The sequence below is a fragment of the Bombina bombina genome, chromosome 6 (genome assembly GCF_027579735.1).
Source record: "Bombina bombina isolate aBomBom1 chromosome 6, aBomBom1.pri, whole genome shotgun sequence".
Taxonomy (NCBI): Eukaryota; Metazoa; Chordata; class Amphibia; order Anura; family Bombinatoridae; genus Bombina; species Bombina bombina.
The window spans coordinates 2,190,141-2,209,712 of record NC_069504.1 but is presented as its reverse complement, the minus strand read 5'-3'; the positions used below and the strand labels follow the sequence as shown (position 1 = coordinate 2,209,712).

Below are 19,572 nucleotides of genomic sequence, written 5' to 3'. Positions count from 1 at the left end.
CTTCTCTCTCTAAGCTATACATATTTAGGGGTTCATTGAGCCTATCCTGGTAAGTTTTATTTTTTAGACATGTTACCATTTTGGGTAGCCCTCCTTTGCACAGATTCAAGTTTGGTTAATATCCTTCTGAAGATAGGCCTCCAGAACTGCACACAATACTCAAAATGAGGCCTTACTACAGGAGTGCAGATTATTAGGCAAGTTGTATTTTTGAGGATTAATTTTATTATTGACACAACAACCATGTTCTCAATGAACCCAAAAAACTCATTAATATCAAAGCTGAATTTTTGGAAGTAGTTTTTAGTTTGTTTTTAGTTATAGCTATTTTAGGGGGATATCTGTGTGTGCAGGTGACTATTACTGTGGCATAATTATTAGGCAACTTAACAAAAAACAAATATATACCCAATTCAATTATTTATTTTACCAGTGAAACCAATATAACATCTCAACATTCACAAATATACATTTCTGACATTCAAAAACAAAACAAAAACAAATCAGTGACCAATATAGCAACCTTTCTTTGCAAGGACACTCAAAAGCCTGCCATCCATGGATTCTGTCAGTGTTTTGATCTGTTCACCATCAACATTGCTGTGCAGCAGCAACCACAAGCCTCCCAGACACTGTTCAGAGAGGTGTACTGTTTTCCCTCCTTGTAAATCTCACATTTGATGTTGGACCACAGGTTCTCAATGGGGTTTCAGATCAGGGTGAACAAGGAGGGCCATGTCATTAGATTTTCTTCTTTTGATACCCTTCTTGCCAGCCACGCTGTGGAGTACTTGGACGCGTGTGATGGAGCATTGTCCTTCATGAAAATCATGTTTTTCTTGAAGGATGCAGACTTCTTCCTGTACCACTGCTTGAAGAAGGTGTCTTCCAGAAACTGGCAGTAGGACTGGGAGTTGAGCTCTGACTCCATCCTCAACCCGAAAAGGCCCCACAAGCTCATCTTTGATGATTACCAGCCCAAACCAGTACTCCACCGTCCACCTTGCTGGCGTCTGAGTCGGACTGGAGCTCTCTGCCCTTTACCAATCCAGCCACGGGCCCTCCATCTGGCCCAATCAAGCACTCACTCTCATTTCATCAGTCCATAAAACCTTAGAAAAATCAGTCTTGAGATATTTCTTGGCCCAGTCTTGACGTTTCAGCCTTGTGTGTCTTGTTCAGTGGTGGTCGTCTTTCAGCTTTCTTACCTTGGCCATTGTCTCTGAGTATTGCACACCTTGTGCTTTTGGGCACTCCAGTGATGTTGCAAGCTCTGAAATATGGCCAAACTGGTTGCAAGTGGCATCTTGGCAGCTGCACGCTTGACTTTTCTCAGTTCATGGGCAGTTATTTTGCGCCTGGTTTTTCCACACGCTTCTTGCGACCCTGTTAGACTATTTTGAATGAAACACTTGATTGTGTCGATTATCACGCTTCAGAAGCTTTGCAATTTTAAGAGGTGCTGCATCCCTCTGCAAGATATCTCACTATTTTTTACTTTTTCTGAGCCTGTCAAGTCCTTCTTTTGACCCATTTTGCCAAAGGAAAGGAAGTTGTCTAATAATTATGCACACCTGATATAGGGTGTTGATGTTATTAGACCACACCCCTTCTCATTACAGAGATGCACATCACCTAATATGCTTAATTGGTAGTAGGCTTTCGAGCCTATACAGCTTGGAGTAAGACAACATGCATAAAGAGGATGATGTGGTCAAAATACTAATTTGCCTAATAATTCTGCACTCCCTGTAATGATCTATAAAGTGGCATAAGAACCTTACTACAGGTATACCTCACTTTACAGCGCTTCACTTTACAGCGATTCGCTAATACAGCGCTTTGTGGAGCTGAAGTTCAACCTCCAAGGATTTTGAAACAGTGCTGTAATCATCATGAGATTGCTAGAAAAGTGACTGGCACCATTTTGTTATGCTTAGATCACTCTGTTTATAGCATTACAGTGTAATCTGTGTCTCAGTGTTATAGTCTGGCAAATTTTACTACAGTAATTGTCACTATTTTACAGGTACAGTATTTATTAAATACTAATTGAATACTTGCTGTGCTAGTGTTAAACTAAACGTAGCACTATTGCACCCATAATATAAGTTAGTTCAAACATGTTTCAAGATTTAAAACACTGAAAAGAAAGCTAAAACTGCCTTGTTTCACTTTAAGGCGGTTTCACTTTACAGCGGGGCTCCGGTCCCCTAACCCGCTGTATGAGTGGGGTATACCTGTATTTCTGCTGCAAATACCTCTACCAATACATCCAAGCATTCTGCTAGCCGTACTCACTGCATTACTACATTGCTTACTAAGTTTTAAATCATCTGAATTCTGAAATAATAATTCCTAAGTCCTGTCCTCATCTGTAACAGTCTGTAAAGTGTCATTGATGTCTGTAATTAAACATTTGGATTTTTATTACCTAATGCATTATTTTACACTTTGCTGTGTTAAACTTTAGATCCCAGTCATTTGTCCAATCCTCCAATTGTTGTATAATCACTTCTCATTTTGTCTACCCCCCTGGAACATCCACTCTGTTACACATTTTTGTATCATCTGCAAACAGACATACTTTCCCCTGTAGCCCTTTGCTGATATCGCAGATAAATATGTTAAACAAAACAGGCCCCAGAACTGACCCCTGAGGAACACCACTAGAAACAGCCCCCTCTGCTAAATGTACTCCATTTACTAAGACACTTTATTTCTGTCCTTAAGTCAGCATTAAACCCAGTTCAAAATGTTTGAGTCTAGACCAAGGAGATACAGTTTGTGAATAAGTATTATTGTGTGGGACGGTGTCAAATGCTTTGCTGAAATCTAGATATGCTACATCAACTGCTCCACCCTTGTCTAATACTTTTGTTACATAATCAAAGAAATCAATTAGATTAGTCTGACTTGATCTCCCTGACGTAAAACCATGCTGATTTTGGTCCTCTAAATTGTTTGTCTTTTTTTTTTTTTTTATTGAGGTTGAATATATAGTAACAGAAAAACAATACTTCAAATAGTTTGTTAATACATAGGAAAGAACAAACAAAAAATCATATCAGTTATCTTGTGTAAGTTAAACACAATCATTCTGTTACATCACAGGATAGTTTGAAATATTTCGAAAATTAACCTCCATTTATCAAAATACAAATAGTACGAGAGTAACAGTGTATAAACTTCTCTTCGTTGTAATTAAAGGGACATGCCACCTACATTTTTTATTTTATGATTTAGAAAGAGAATGCAATTTTAAACATCTTTCTAATTTACTTATATTATCTAATTTGTTTTATTCTCTTGATATTCTTTGATGAAAAGCATATCTAGATATGCTCACTAGCTGCTGATTGGTTGCTGCACATAGAAGCATCGTGTGATTGGCTCACCATGTGCAATTGCTTTTTCTTCAACTAATGATATTTAAAAAATGAAGCAAAATAAATAATGGAAGTAAAATTGCAATGTTGTTTAAATTTCTATTCTCTATCTGAATCATGAAAGAAAGATTTTGGGTTTAGTGGCCCTTTAAGCTGATTCAAGCAAAAAAATAAAAAATAAAAAACAAAACAGACTCCCATAATATATAGCATTTTGTACCAATCTAGTACCATCTTTAAATATGCAGTCAAGACAGATAGACTTTATATGCAAGTTCATATATTGTCTCCTGCTCATGCCTGGTATATTTGACAGTAAAGTCAGTGAGTTTAATAGTAAACTTATTCTCTTGAAGAGCAAAATTATTAGTATAATATATATAAAAAGAAAAGAAAAACAACGAAAAAAAGTAAATCGGGTTGGAGGGAGGGAAAGGGGTGGGGGAAGGGGGGGTCCTCCTCGCTCATCTCCTCTTCCTAGGTTTGTCCCTTCCCTTTTTAAAAAAAAAAAAGGCTGAGTTTGTATATTGTTTCTGTATATTTTGATAAAATCTAGCCATTTACAGGCAAATCTATGTTGCTGGTTAATTCCATTATTAGCACTGTCAAGCTGTTCTATTATATTGTGAATGTAGTAAATAAGATAAGTTATTAATCGTTGGGTTCTCGTTTAGCTTTCCAGTTTTCAGAATAAGGTACCTACCTCCCAAAATACTGTGTTGATAAAATCGGCATTACAGATATATTCTCTTGAATCTAGTAAGAAAATAATATGCAGTAGTTGAAGTACTATTTGGGGAATAAGCATCTTGTTCAACCAGAATTGCTTGTATTTCGGACAACTCCAGAACATGGTGAACCAGGTCGGCTTCAAAAAAACTACAACGTGGCATAGATTTGAAAAGTTACGGAACCATCTATTTAAACTAGCAGGAGATATATATATATACACGGTTTAAGATTCTAAAGTGCGATTCACGCCATGAAGCAGATAAAGTAGCATGCTCCACCGCTAGGTATACTATGTTTTACTTTATACATATCCACTGTTTGAATATCTTTAGACCAGGTTTGAACAGATAGCCGAAAGATTGACTTCGCCAGCTTCTGCTAGAACCAGGCTGCCATCAGGGGGTGACTGGGGTGACTCCTGTCAGGGGGCCCAATGGGCCAGGGGGGGCCCCTGAGGCTGGCAGCCACCAGTGGGTACTACAGCAGAGTGCTAATTGAGCATGGGAAATGTTATTACAAGAGTAAAGTATTTGCATTTGAGAGGATTTCTGAGTGTGCACTAAACGACTATACACAGTGTGAGACAGACTTGGCACTTTGTTGGTACAGTGTGTGCCTAAGTCAGACGGCAGATCATTTTAATGTGCAGAGGAGGTAGGACTTACTTAGCAAATGTTTTTTATTTCTTTTTGCAATTTCGGATTGTAACTTCAATGTGGTAGTAGTTGTATGGTGGGGCCAGGGGTTCATAAAAACACATTTTTTAGCAGCAGTGTAATTTATGATTATTTGACAATGCTGTAAGAAATTCTATATTTAAAACCATGCAGAAATATACAAATACACAAATGGTAGGTGCCCTTTTGGCAGATATTATTTATATACATTCCAGTTTACTGCCCCTGGCAGTACTTTTATTTTATTAAAAAGGCGGAGGATAGATTCAGAGTGTACCAATCCAGTGAGTTTATGCTAATTTTTATACCGAGATAAGTTATATAATGTTCTGCAACTTTAAAAGGAGGGACATAACCTGAATTGTGGCGGTGATCTCAACCATAGTAAGTCTGACTAGAAATCTTAAATTTATATCCCGAGAATGATCCAAATTGATCAATTTTTTCTAGAATGATAGGTATCTCGGATTGTGGGTTATTAAAAAAAAGTAATAAGTCATCCGCATATAGAAGTAGTTTGAGATGCTTGTCTCCTAACAGAATTCCTTTTAAGTGTAATTTCAACATTGTCGCCAGCGGTTCAATTGCAAGGTTAAAAAGAAGAGGTGAAATTGGGCAGCCTCGCCGTGTGCCAGTCATGATACGGAAGGGCTTTGTAGGAGAGCCATTCATTAATAATGATGAGGAGCGTTAGCATATATATACCGGATACAATTAAGAAAGTGCCCTCTAAAACCAAACTGCTTCATAGTGTAAAATAGGTGGTCCCAGGTGATAGAGTCAAACACCTTTTGGGCATCGACTGATAGAATAGCAGGATCAACTTGACATCTGGATTTATCAGACCGAAAGAAATCTAGAAGCAGAAAGATTTTCCGGATACTGGCGGCAGAGTTCCTGTGTAGCATCAAGCCAACCTGGTCCTCATGGATCAGAGATCCGAGAATTAATTTGAGTCTGTGTGTCAGAATAGAAATATTTTGTAGTCTGAGTTTAGTAATGATATTGGGCGGTATGAGTCTATCACTTCTGGGTCTTTGCCCTTTTTTGGAATTAAGATAATTTTGGATGCTGCAAAATAAATTGAAGGGACTTTACCATTAGATAAATAGTCATTAAATAGATTCACAAGAGGTGAGTTTATCTCATCTCGGTAACAAATCTGGGCCAGCAGCTTTATCCACTCTGAGTTTACCAATAGCCTGTAAAACTTCTGCACTAATGATGATTTAATTTGTCAGCCTTGTGTGAAGGCAATTTTGGAAGCAAGATTTTTTCCCAGAACATCTCTTTGTTTTGCACATCAATCTGCGGGGCAGCATATCATTTTTTTTAAAATTTGTGGAAACCTGTTTTGATTGCCTCAGCATCGGTTACTCGTTTCCCATCTATGATAATAGCTTTTATGAGCCTTATACGTATTCACACAGTTAGCTAAGATGTAGTGTATCATGTCCGCAGCACATCGATAAATGCCAACTGTATACGCTGTCGGTATTTATCATTGCACCAGAAGTTCTGAACTGCTGGTGCAATGCCGCCCCCTGGCTCCTAGCAGGGGGTGTCAATCAACCTGACCGCATTCAATTGGGTTGATTTCTGTCCGCGGCCTCAGAGCAGGTGGACAAGTTATGGAGAAGCGGTCTTTAGACCTGAAGGCTCGCCGGAAACAAGGGGCATTAAGCTCCATACGGACCTTGATAAATGGGCCCTTAAATCTTCACAATCTTTTGTGAAAACAGAACAGAAGTAATCAATGAGACTGCAATTTGCTTATCGCCTTCAATTATTTTACTATCAACTGTTTTCAGTTTTCTCTTCCAACCTTACACCTAGATTATGAGTCTTGCGTTAGCCTTAAAAAGCAGCGTTGAGAGGTCCCAATGCTGCTTTTTAACGCCCGCTAGAATTACGAGTCTGGCAGGTACAGGTGTACTGCTCACTTTTCTTCCGTGACTCGAGCTTACCGCAAATCCCCTTACGTCAATTGCGTATTCTATCTTTTTAATGGGATTTTCCTAACGCCGGTATTACAAGTCTTGGAAAAAGTGAGCGGTACAGCCTCTCCTGTCAAGACTCATACCGCATTTAAAAGTCAGTCGTTAAGAGTTTTATGGGTTAACGCTGTAACATAAAGCTCTTAACTAAAGTGCTACAAAGTACACTAACACCCATAAACTACCTATTAACCCCTAAACCGAGGCCCCCCACATCACAAACACTTAAATAAAGTTTTAAACCTCTAATCTGCTGACCGGACATCGCCACCACTGTAATAAATATATTAACCCCTAAACCGCCGCACTCCCGCCTCGCAAACATTAGTTAAATATTATTAACCCCTAATCTGCCGTCCCTAACATCGCTGACACCTACCTACATTTATTAACCCCTAATCTTCCGCCCCCAAAGTCGCAACTATATTAAAGGTATTAACCCCTAAACCTAAGTCTAACCCTAACCCTAACACCCCCTAACTTAAATATAATTTAAATAAATATAAATAAAATTACTACAATTAATTAAATTATTCCTATTTAAAACTAAATACTTACCTATAAATTAAACCCTAAGCTAGCTACAATATAACTAATATTTACAATGTAGCTATCTTAGGGTTTATTTTTATTTTACAGGCAAGTTTGTATTTATTTTAACTAGGTACAATAGTTATTAATTAGTTATTAACTATTTACTAACTACCTAGCTAAAATAAATACAAATTTACCTGTAAAATAAATCCTAACCTAAGTTACAATTACACCTAACACTACACTATAATTAAATTAATTCCCTAAACTAACTACAAGTAATTACAATTAAATAAATAAAGTACGAAAAACAACAAACACTAAATTACAGAAAATAAAAAAATAGTTACAATTTTTTTAAACTAATTACACCTACTCTAATCCCCCTAATAAAATAAAAAATACCTCCAAAATAATAAAATTCCCTACCCTATACTAAATTACAAATAGCCCTTAAAAGGGCCTTTTGCGGGGCATTGCCCCAAAGTAATCAGCTCTTTAACCTGTAAAAAGAAATACAATACCCCCCAACATTAAAACCCACCAACCACACACCCAACCCTACTCTAAAACCCACCCAGTCCCCCCTTAATAAAACCTAACACTAACCCCTTGAAGATCACCCTACCTTGAGAAATCTTCACCCAGCCGGGCACAAGTGGTCGGAATTAAGGTAGGAAAAATCCTATTGGCTGAGCCAATCAGCCAATAGAATTGAGCTTGCATTCTATTGGCTGATTGGAACATCCAATAGAATGCGAGCTCAATTCTATTGGCTCATTGGATCAGCCAATAGGATTGAACTTCAATTGGATCAGCCAATAGGATTTTTCCTACCTTAATTCCGATTGGCTGATATAATTCTATCAGCCAATCGGAATTAAAGGGACGCCATCTAGGATGACGTCATTTAAAGGAACCTTCATTCTTCAGTTGGACTTCATTTGAAGAGGAAGCTCCGCGTCGGCTGGATTGAAGATGGACCCGCTCCGCTCCAGATAGATGAAGATAGAAGATGCCGTCTGGATGAAGACTTCTGCCCGTCTGGAGGTCCTCTTCTGCCTGGATCGGATAAAGACTTCGGCCCCTCTGGAGGTCCACTTGTGCCCGGTTGGGTGAAGACGTCTCACGGTAGGGTGATCTTCAAGGGGTTAGTGTTAGGTTTTATTAAGGGGGTATTGGGTGGGTTTTAGAGTAGGGTTGGGTGTGTGGGTGGTGGGTTTTAATGTTGGGGGGGGTATTGTATTTTTTTTTTACAGGTAAAAGAGCTGATTACTTAGGGGCAATGCCCCGCAAAAAGGCCCTTTTAGTTGAAATAATTTTTATTAAATTTACAGTTTCGGTAACAATAGTTTAAACAATATAACAACTTGTACAGCCGAGGTATTCTATCACAAATCAAAGGTAGACCTTGTTAAAATATCAATGCTGAGATACACTCAACTTTAGCTCTCAATGGTCTCACAAAGTGACCCTCTGAACCTGTACTTTAACTTTGCGGCATACTGCCTCAAACCTCCCCCCCACCCCGCCAACCCCTCTACCCCTCCCCCTCCCTACAGGTGGTGCCATCAAATCTAACTGTGAGGTGAGTATTTATTTAAATAAATTGTGTCTAACATACTCAGTAGATTCCCCTAAGGTGAATATATAAACATCAAGCTATTTTATTTTGCGTCAAGCTGTGCGACCACCAATTGACTAGCTTGTCTCTTTTCTCAGTATCCAATAGTACCAAACTTTCTGGAACTGCTCAGGGTGTCCCTGCAACCAGGCTGCTAATTCGGACATAGTGTATGTATCTGAGATTTTATCCACTACCTCCTGCCATGCTGGTGTCCCTGCCTTCCAATGTCTGGCCACACAGATTCTCAGGCATGTGCAGAGAATTGTAATAAACTTATTAATTGCTGAGTTAAATGGCCTCACCCTTTCATGTAATAAAGCCTGTGGCATTGTCAGGGTAACATTCTCATCTAATAAAGACCCTATCAAATCCGATAGTTTCTCCCAAAGTGACTGGACCCCTGGGCATTCCCACCACATATGTTTATATGTCCCTCTATCTCGACAACCTCTGTAGCAGTTTCCTCGATGTGATGTTGTGAAGTGTGCTGTCATTTCGGGTGTCAGATACCATCTGAAAGTAACCTTAATGCAGTTCTCCCTCATGTCCGTACTAATCAGTCCCTTACAAGTGTTTAACATCAAGTCATCCCACTCCCCTTTCTCTCGTACCTCCAGTATATCCCTTTCCCATCTCTCAACTAGGGGAGATTTGGAGTTATATTTAGCCTCTTGAATTATCAAGTAAATTCGAGAGATCAATCGTTTCCCCCTAGAGGGGGTCGTTATCATTCTTTCTAATTCTGTTAGTGGTTGTGCCTGTCTGGATTTTGTATATCTAGTGATTACAGAGGAAATCTGCAGATACAAAAACCAGTGTAACTGTTCTGGAACGATTTTCTCTTCGACCTGAGTAAACGTAATTATACTTGAGGTGTGCAGAAAATCCGCCACCCTATATAACCCCTTGTTTTCCCATTTACTCATTAACTGTCTCGATTCCTTGGGCAATAAAAACTTAACTGGCATTAGTAAAGACTCCGACCTGCACAACTTATGTTCCCTCGTAATCTTATTCCACAAGCTCACTGATTCCATCGTGACTGGTGATGTGTACCCCTTCACCTTATTATGTATCTCCGGATCCCACAAGATATCTGCTGAACTTTTACAACCCAACAACTCCGCCTCCAGCCTCGGCCAAACTAAGTCGCTGTGAGATTTACCCAGAATAACCGCTTGAGCTAATCTTGAGGCCTGATAATATTCTACCAAGTTTGGGGCCCCTACTCCCCCCACCTGCCTATGTTGTTTCAGTAGCTGCGCGGCTATTCTCGCTTTCTTATCTCCTCTTAGAAATCTTATTAGGTCACCCTGCAGGACCCCCAATTCCGGGATCGGTACTCTGATTGGTAAGGCTCTGAATAGGTACAATAGTCTCAGTAGGACATTCATCTTAATAGACATAAGTCTCCCATACCACGAAAAGTTACCGCTTTTCCACCTTCCCAGGTCTTTCTTAATAGTTTTAAAGGTGGGGATGTAATTTAACTTATAAAGATCTGAAATCTTATCACTTAGCTTAACCCCTAAATACGTAACACTTGTCCTCGCCCAGGAAAGCTCAAAATTCAATTCCACTGTCTTTTTAGTATGAGGGGGGAGACAAATCGGCAATGCCTCGCATTTGTCTCAATTAATCCTGTAACCTGAGATATTTGAAAACTCCTCCAAAACTCTAAAGAGGTTAGGCAAGGAGATCAAAGGCTTAGTGATCGTTAACAGAACGTCATCAGCAAACAACATTAATTTATGTTCGGAGGAAGCCACCTTAACCCCTGAGATGTCCGTCGAGTTCCTTATGTATGAAGCTAAAGGCTCTATGCAAATTGCAAACAGCAGCGGCGACGGCGGGCACCCCTGTCTGGTACCATTCAAAACGTCAATCTGTCTCGACAAGTAACCCGCCGCCCCCACTACTGCCGTCGGTCTAGAATAAATGCCCTGGAGCGCCTGAACAAAGGCCCCCCCTAAAGCCCATGGAGGCAAGAACCTGAAACATGAAATCCCAGTCTACCCTGTCGAACGCTTTTTCTGCGTCTAACGACAGGAGTAGAGCTGGTTTCTCAGTCGCCACTAGGTAATCTATCAAGGTCACCACTCTCCTAACATTGTCCGGGGCCTCCCTACCTAATACAAACCCCACCTGATCCTGGTGGACCAGCAAGGGCAAGATCAATTTTAATCTGTTCGCCAAAATTTTAGCGAATATTTTAATATCATGGTTAATCAGGGAAATCGGCCTGTAGTTCCGGCAATGCTTTGCGTTCTTCCCACTCTTTGGTATCACTATGATCTTTGCTTGCAGCATCTCCCGAGGTAACTCCCACCCTTCCATAATACCATTACAAAAACCGACCAGATGGGGCAAAAGTTTTTTTTTAAAGAGTTTGTAGTACTCCCCTGTCAGACCGTCAGGTCCTGCTGCCTTGCCCGCCTTAAAATCCTTAATCACTCCTAAAACCTCTGAACTCGTAATTTTCGCATTGACTCTTTAGGTCACTGTCCTCGATTACTTTTAGTCCTGCCGTGTCCAAAAATCTAGTTGTCTGTTGTGGTATGTTACCTGTACCCACCTTTTTCCCGTCATAGAGGTTTTTGTAATATTGAGCAAAACTGTCCGAGATTTCCTGCGGATTCGAGGTCAGAACCCCATTACTCTTAAACAATTTAGGTATAGAGAAAAACTTGTTCCTTTCCCTTAATTTATGTGCAAGGTATCTGTCCGGTTTGTTGGCATACACAAAATAGTGAGCCTTCAACCTCAGGGCCACTCTTATGGAGGCGTCATTTAAGATTCTGGTCAATTCCCTACGTTTGGCAACCAGTGTCCTGTAAGTTCTGTCCGACAATGTACTCTGGTGTTCCCGCTCTAATTGTTCCACCTCCTTCTGAAGTGTGTTAACTAATTTAGTTGAGTTCTTGTTATAGATTGACTTCTCCTTTATAAGGAGCCCAAATCATTAATGGATTTCTAACTGAGCTTTCATTTATATCCCAGTATTCCCTCAGAGCTTTCTGTATTCTTCCGTGTATCTCGGGATCCCTCAATAATGTTGGGTTATATGTCCATGATCTGTGCTTTGAGAAATTTATAAACCCCGAAAGTTCCAGGTACACCAGGGAGTGATCAGACCAGGCACATGCCTGAGTATCCACCCTTACTAAGTTGGGAGTCAAGATCTGGCTAACATATATGTAGTCGAGAGTGGTGTAGGTTTTATGTGCTGGGGAGTAATAGGTATATTCATGTTCTAATTTACCGACTGCCTCCCAAGAGTCAACTAGAGTGTGTTCCTCCAGTGAGTTTTTAATTGATTTGATTATACTATTGGTTCTGCGCTGTTTATTAGTCAAATTCGTATTTTCTGATTCCTTTAAAGGGACCATATTGACATTAAAATCGCCTGCCCGAATTAATCTAGCATTCGACCACTGTGTGAGTGTCTGTGAAAGCTGGGTGAAAAAGGCATTCTGTATTTCGTTGGGGGCATATACATTACATAGTATTATGTTTGCGTCTTGGACCATGCCCTGAACTATCACGAACCGTCCTTCCTTATCCCTGTAAACCTTCTCAACTACGAAGTCGAGAGACCTATGTAACAAAATTGACACCCCCCTTTTCTTGGAGTCAGATGTAGAATGAAAGTGTTGTGGGAAATGGTGGGACCAAAACTTCGGGATACCTGACTCTATAAAATGCGTCTCCTGCAAAAATATTATCTTGGCCTTTAATTTCAGATATTGTGATATAGCAGTTCTTCGCTTTATGTCTGTATTGAGCCCCCTTACATTATGAGAAATTAAAGTTATGTTATTCGTCATCTAAACTTAAGTCTTCCTTTCTCCCCCAGTCCCCTAATCTCCCCTGATTAGGAGGTTGATCTCTCTTAACTAAGTAACCTTTCGGCTTGATGTACCTTGTCACCTCTGAATTCCACACCCTCCTCCAGTTCCTCTGACCTCTACCCCTACTCCTATTAGGCACCACCTGAATGAAAACATAATTAAACATTAACATACAATAACCTGAAACAAGAACAACAACATTTTTAGTCATAGCTGACCAACAAATCATCCTTACTTAAAATGCAGTTACATTACAACCTCTGCTGTCTTAAATCATAACAATGGCGTGTTTTATCTATAAAAACCTTAACTCAATTAGCTGTGTCTATTTCTGGGGTAAGTTCCGAGAGTCTTTTCTTAGACCATGTGTCCCTCTAGGGGGACAGGTGGGCCCAACATAGTTTTATTAGAGATCCCCGGATGTTTGTCCTTCATAACACAAATGTAAATAGGCCTCCTGGTAAGCAAGCCCTTCAACTATGTATTTAGACCCCTTTACTTAGGATACTGGCCCACGGCTTCGTCCAGCCACAACCTGTAAAGCAAAAACATTAATGCAGCAATTTATTATACTCAGCTGTCCGTTGAATTATTGGAGTAGTGTAGCCTTTGTCCCAAGGATATAGGGGGCTAATAAGTTATAAACTAAACTCCAAGTTCCATAAAGCACCCATCGACACTTCTAATGCCAGGCCACTCTCGTGGATTCATGTTTTCTTTTTCTTTTCCGGGATTTTAGCCCATTTTTTCTGAAATGGCTGCCTGCTCTGGGAGTCACCTCCTGAAGAAGATCGCTGTGGCTGAAGGGTTGGGGGGTCCAGCTTCAGTCTCTTGCATGCTTCTAAAATCTCCGCCGGGTCTTTGATGGAGAATATCTTGTTCTCCCGTGTGATGTGTAAAGCGAACGGGAAACCCCACCTGTATGGGATTTGATTCTTCCTCAGCAAAGAAGTAAGTGGTCTGAGGGCCCCCCTCCTCTGCAGCGTCCTCAAGCATAAGTCCTGAAAGAATTGAATGACATTTCCCTGAAACTTAAATGTGGGATTTCTGCGTGCTGCTGCCAGGATTTCCTCCTTCTCCTGGTATCTGAGCATCCTAATTATGATATCCCGCGGCGGGTTGTCTCCTCTAGGCTTTGGCCGGAGGGCCCTGTGCGCCCTTTCCATCTGAAATTTTTCCTCCCCTTCAGTACCTGTGATGCCTTGGAATAGATTAAGTAGGTATGTGTTTAAATCTTTAGGGCCTACTGATTCAGGCACCCCCTTCAGCCATATATTGCAACGGCGGCTGCGATTCTCTAGATCCTCTAGCTTATCGTAGACATCTTCCAGTTCTTGTTGTTGCGAAGACACTTGAGATGTAATATCATTTAAACCTTCTGACAAAGCGTCACCACTTTCTTCGAGCGAATTCACCCTAGATCCCAGTTTGCTTACTTCCTGCTTGAGCTCCGCTAAGCTGCTAGTCACTGTATTCTGCAGGGTTTCCATTTTGTCTAAAAGTCTCTCAAAATTTGAAGCAATGTCCTGCTTTGAAACTAGGTGGTCAAGATCAGCTTTTGTTAGTGGTGACTGAGTCTCTGACACAGCTTGCTGTCTGGTATCTAGGTCTCTTTCTTCATCTGACTGAAGCGAGTGCTGTTCTGGGGATTTCTCTCCCCTTGTGGATATAAAGAAAATAGGTGCTGTAGTTTGCCTTGTCAAAGGTGCAACCTTTGTGTTTCTTTTAGCAGCCATGTTAAAATCTTTTTAGCTAGATATGTAGGTACTTTCCATGTAAAGAGAAACCCCCTCTGTAGGTGTAGCAAATTGTCACAATGTCTCTCTTTAACCTTCCCAGGGGTTGACTCCCTCTTATCATCAGTGGGCACAGACCCTTATCATACAGAGCCTCCTGAATATTTATGTAGCTGCTGGGATCTCGAATGCCCTTTCATATATGCCTGTTAGGTCTTTCCACAGATTGTATAACTCTGCCGTTTCATATATATATCTGCTGCAGCCCTTATCTTTTATATACACCTCTCCACATATTATATATTAATTATTATTAGAGCCATTCTACATTGTGCCTTTAAGTGACCTCTTATTCAGGCTTGAGGGTTACTTATCTAAATAAAGTGCATAGCGTGAGTGCCTGTTCGCATCTCACTGTACCTGCTTCCGCCCCCTCAGCTATCAAACAGTATCACGGATTGATCCGTGTTCCGATGCAGACTGTCTTATGCCGCTCCTAATGTCCGGTACATTGACCCCGGCACTGCCTGAATATGTACCAGTGTCAACTCCGGTCACAAGTAACTGACCGCTCACTTGTGCCCCTGCTTTGAGAAATGAGGCACTGCGTGGGATTCTTACATGGCCGCCTGCTTGCGTCTCTGCAGCTCCCTGATAAGCTGTCCTCCGTGTCAGACCTTGATCTCCTCTATATAGCACTCATAGGCATTCTTACGATCCGGTCTGTCTCAGAACAAAACTGGACCTGTACCTAGTCGCCTTTGCTCTCTGTAAACTGCCCGGAGCCCCGCACTTAAGCGTCCATGCCTATGCCTCCCAAGGCTCCGCCCTCCAAAAGGCCCTTTTAAAGGGACACTCAAGTCAATATTAAACTAAATGATTCAGATACAGATACAGCAGCAATTTTAAACAACTTTCCAATTTACTTCCATTAACAAAATGTGCACAGTTTTTATATTTACACTTTTTGTGTCACCAGCTCCTACTGAGCATGTGCAAGACCTCACAGAATATAAGTATATGCATTTGTGATTGGCTGATGGCTGTCACATGATACAGGGGGAGTGGAAATAGACAGAACTTTGCAATTTATTTAACAAAAATCTACTACTCATATGAAGTTCAGACTAAGTGCTATTGCATTGTCTTTTTTTTATCATTTTTATATAACTTTTATTGAGGTTATAAAAAAAGAGAATACAGGCAAGTAGCATCTCCGTTACAGAAACATAGGAGAATCACAATACAAAAACATAATTTATGCTTACCTGATAAATTTATTTCTCTTGTGGTGTATCCAGTCCACGGATCATCCATTACTTGTGGGATATTCTCCTTCCCAACAGGAAGTTGCAAGAGGACACCCACAGCAGAGCTGTCTATATAGCTCCTCCCCTAACTGCCACCCCCAGTCATTCGACCAAAGACAAGCAAGAGAAAGGAGAAACTATAGGGTGCAGTGGTGACTGTAGTTTAAAAATAAAAAACACCTGCCTTAAAGTGACAGGGCGGGCCGTGGACTGGATACACCACAAGAGAAATAAATTTATCAGGTAAGCATAAATTTTGTTTTCTCTTGTAAGGTGTATCCAGTCCACGGATTCATCCATTACTTGTGGGATACCAATACCAAAGCTATAGGACACGGATGAAGGGAGGGACAAGGCAGGCGCTTAAACGGATGGCACCACTGCCTGTAAAACCTTTCTCCCACAAATAGCCTCTGAAGAAGCAAAAGTATCAAATTTGTAGAATTTAGAAAAAGTATGAAGCGAAGACCAAGTCGCCGCCTTACAAATCTGTTCAACAGAAGCCTCATTTTTAAAAGCCCATGTTGAAGTCATCGCTCTAGTGGAATGAGCTGTAATTCTTTCAGGAGGCTGCTGGCCAGCAGTCTCATAAGCTAAGCGGATTATACTTCTTAACCAAAAAGAAAGAGAAGTTGCTGAAGCCTTTTGGCCTCTTCTCTGTCCAGAGTGGACAACAAACAATGCCGATGTTTGACGAAAATCCTTAGTAGCTTGTAAATAAAACTTTAAAGCACGAACCACGTCAAGATTATGTAATAGACGTTCCCTCTTTGAAGAAGGATTAGGACACAGTGACGGAACAACAATCTCCTGATTGATATTCCTATTAGATACCACCTTAGGAAGAAACCCAGGTTTGGTATGCAAAACTACCTTATCTGCATGAAAGATCAGATAAGGGGAATCACACTGTAAGGCAGATAACTCTGAAACTCTTCGAGCCAAAGAGATAGCTACCAAAAACAGAACTTTCCAAGATAAAAGCTTGATATCTATGGAATGCAGAGGTTCAAACGGAACCCCTTGAAGAACTTTAAGAACTAAATTTAAACTCCATGGCGGAGCAACAGGTTTAAACACAGGCTTAATTCTAACTAAACAAGTGTTTAGAAGTGAGCGTTGGCGCTAACTGTTATCCTAAATGCCTGGTTAAAAAAACTACTCCTCCTCAGTAGTTTAAAAAATGTGAGTGCTATAATTAAAAAAGGGGTAACTGGCGCTAATGGTTAGATTAGCTAGGATAACACTACCAATGATGTGACTATTATATTAATAGACGGCTATCCGTTTGAGTGAAAAAATAGAATTGTGGAAAAATGAGCATGTGATGTGGATATCCTATTATTATCCTTCTGTTAACTGAAAGATAAAATTCAGTGTTCCAATTCCTAATTGGATAAAGTGACAGCGTGTTAAAAAACAGAAAATGTGATAGAGGTTTTTACCTATTTGACATCGTTAATACTGATGTTAGTGTAGTAAGAAAATTGTGACGTGTGTACATTTGATGTGGTGGACAATTAAGGTCTATATATGTAGATAATAAGTAACAGATTGGATAGCAAAAATAAATCTCTGTGACAGTATTACTAACGTAAAATATTTAATCCTTATAAAAAATCAATAAAACAACAATCGATATATTTAAAACATTAGGGACGTCTCCCTTGCAATCAGTAGTATCTGTCGACAAGAAGTTTGCTCAGCAGCAGTTAACTGGGCATCGTTGGTGGTATATACTACAGTGTTACTGCATAAGTAAAAGTCACAATGGCACAAAAAGTAAGGTACCTTACAGTTAGAGATGTTGTGGAGGCTGGTAGACCGGCCGTGTGTTGATTCTTTCTGCCCTTGCACCGGGTCTCAGTATAGCTGTGTATTTCGCAGCTTAAAGACCAAACAGCTCGCTAATGTGGTGATTGGTGGTTTGGGTCACACACCCCTTCTCTGATAGGTCTAATGAATGGCGTTCCGTGAAAATATATCGGCCAATATATTATTTGATGAATCCTTCTTCTTACTGCAATGATGTTTGTTGAACTTGAGTCAGACAATTTGTGCCTGCTGTAGCCGTGTTCAGAGACGGTTATAGTGGTAAAAGTAAATACTCGCTATTCGCTGATCAGATCCCTGGTCCTTGCAGTGGCTTTATCTCCTAAATCATAAAATTAGAGAGTCCACAGGAGGGGCTGGATCGCAGCTTTTGCGTGTATTTCAATCTTTGATGGGTTCCAAATAAAAGCAAAGTTTCTGGAGTAAATTCTACGCGTTTCACCCTGAGAGGGCTTTATCAAGATACTCCAGGTGTATATTTCACAATTTTTTAAAGGTGTTCTTTGGATTTCATTGGCTGCTTGTTTGTTGATTTCTATTGGATCCAGTGTACAACACCTCTTTTCCATAAAGGTGAACTTTAGGTATTACTTAGACATATATAAGGTGGTATAGATATATTTGTACTTATACAAATCATTATCTCATGTATTACTATAAATCCTTGACATACTTATATTTATACAGAGTATTTAAAGGGCTATATAAAAGTGATAACGTTTGTTGTATCACTAATGTTGATAAATACAATGTTCCTATACATATAAATAGAACAATATAACAGTTATAAATATATTAATGCTGTTACAAATCATTATCTCCTGTATTACTATAAATCCTTAAATTACTTAATCTTTGCAGAGTGTTTGAGGGGATATAAGAAAGTGATAGCATATATTATATCGCTAATGTTGGTGATAATGATAATTCCCTTATACATGTAACTCAAACAATATGACAATTATAAATCTTTAATAGAAAATAAAGAAAGAATATACTACATACCAAATTACTGTAGGCGATCTAAATGGAGAGAGAAACTTACTGATTATTCACAGGATGTCTATAGCAGACTTCATGTAAATAACCATATATGTTAAGAAATTATTATTGAGCTACAACTATGGGATAAATATCAAGGGCATTTCCCTAAATTTAAGAATAACGTGAATAGCATATATATAAAAATATAAAAATAAAATAGTGAAAAAATATTAAAAATAGTAAAACAAAATTATATATTATTCAAAAAAAAAAATAAAAAAAAAATATATATATAAAAAAACAATAAAGAGCGATTCTAATGTGGATCTCTATAAATAATGGAGATATAAAGTATAATACTAAATCACAAATGTGGTATGTAAGGTCTATGATGAGCGACAAAGATTCAAAACATATGTTGTGAGGGATAAAGAGGGTCAAGTGGTCGACTAAAAAAGTGCCAGAAAGATATAGAAGTTTATAGTGATACTATTCAGGTCAAAAATAAAAATATATAATTAATAAAAATTATAAATTTATAATAAAACTGGATATTTCTAGTTCTGAGTTTAGTCCCTGGGGTTGTAATGTTTGTAAGCTGTATATAGTCTCTGATTCAATTTTGAGTAATTCTACTTCTAGGCTGCCCCCTCTCCAGTTTCTGGTTACTTTTTTGATTCCCCAAAATCTAAAATCTGCCAAGTTATTGTTATGCTTTTCTTTGAAGTGTTGATATAAATATGTATCTTTTTTTCCTTTTTCGATTGTCCATAGGTGCTCACGGATCCTTTCTCTAAGGGTTCTAGTTGTCTCCCAATGTATTGTTTATTACATGTGCACTGGACCATATATATTATCCCTTTATCTTGGCATCTGATGGTACTATCGATTTTATATACTTT

General features: G+C 39.4%; 1 protein-coding gene across 1 annotated transcript in view; it reads right to left on the bottom strand.

Annotated features, from left to right (window-relative positions):
• The window catches only part of CPT1B (carnitine palmitoyltransferase 1B), a gene marked incomplete at its 3' end in the record, with an annotated part of 634,626 nt that extends 623,081 nt beyond the window's left edge, over window positions 1–11,545 (bottom strand). The window contains 1 exon segment of the mRNA XM_053716281.1: window positions 11,532–11,545. Coding sequence (XP_053572256.1) covers window positions 11,532–11,545 — 14 coding nt within the window.
• Between the last annotated feature and the right edge of the window lie 8,027 nt (window positions 11,546–19,572).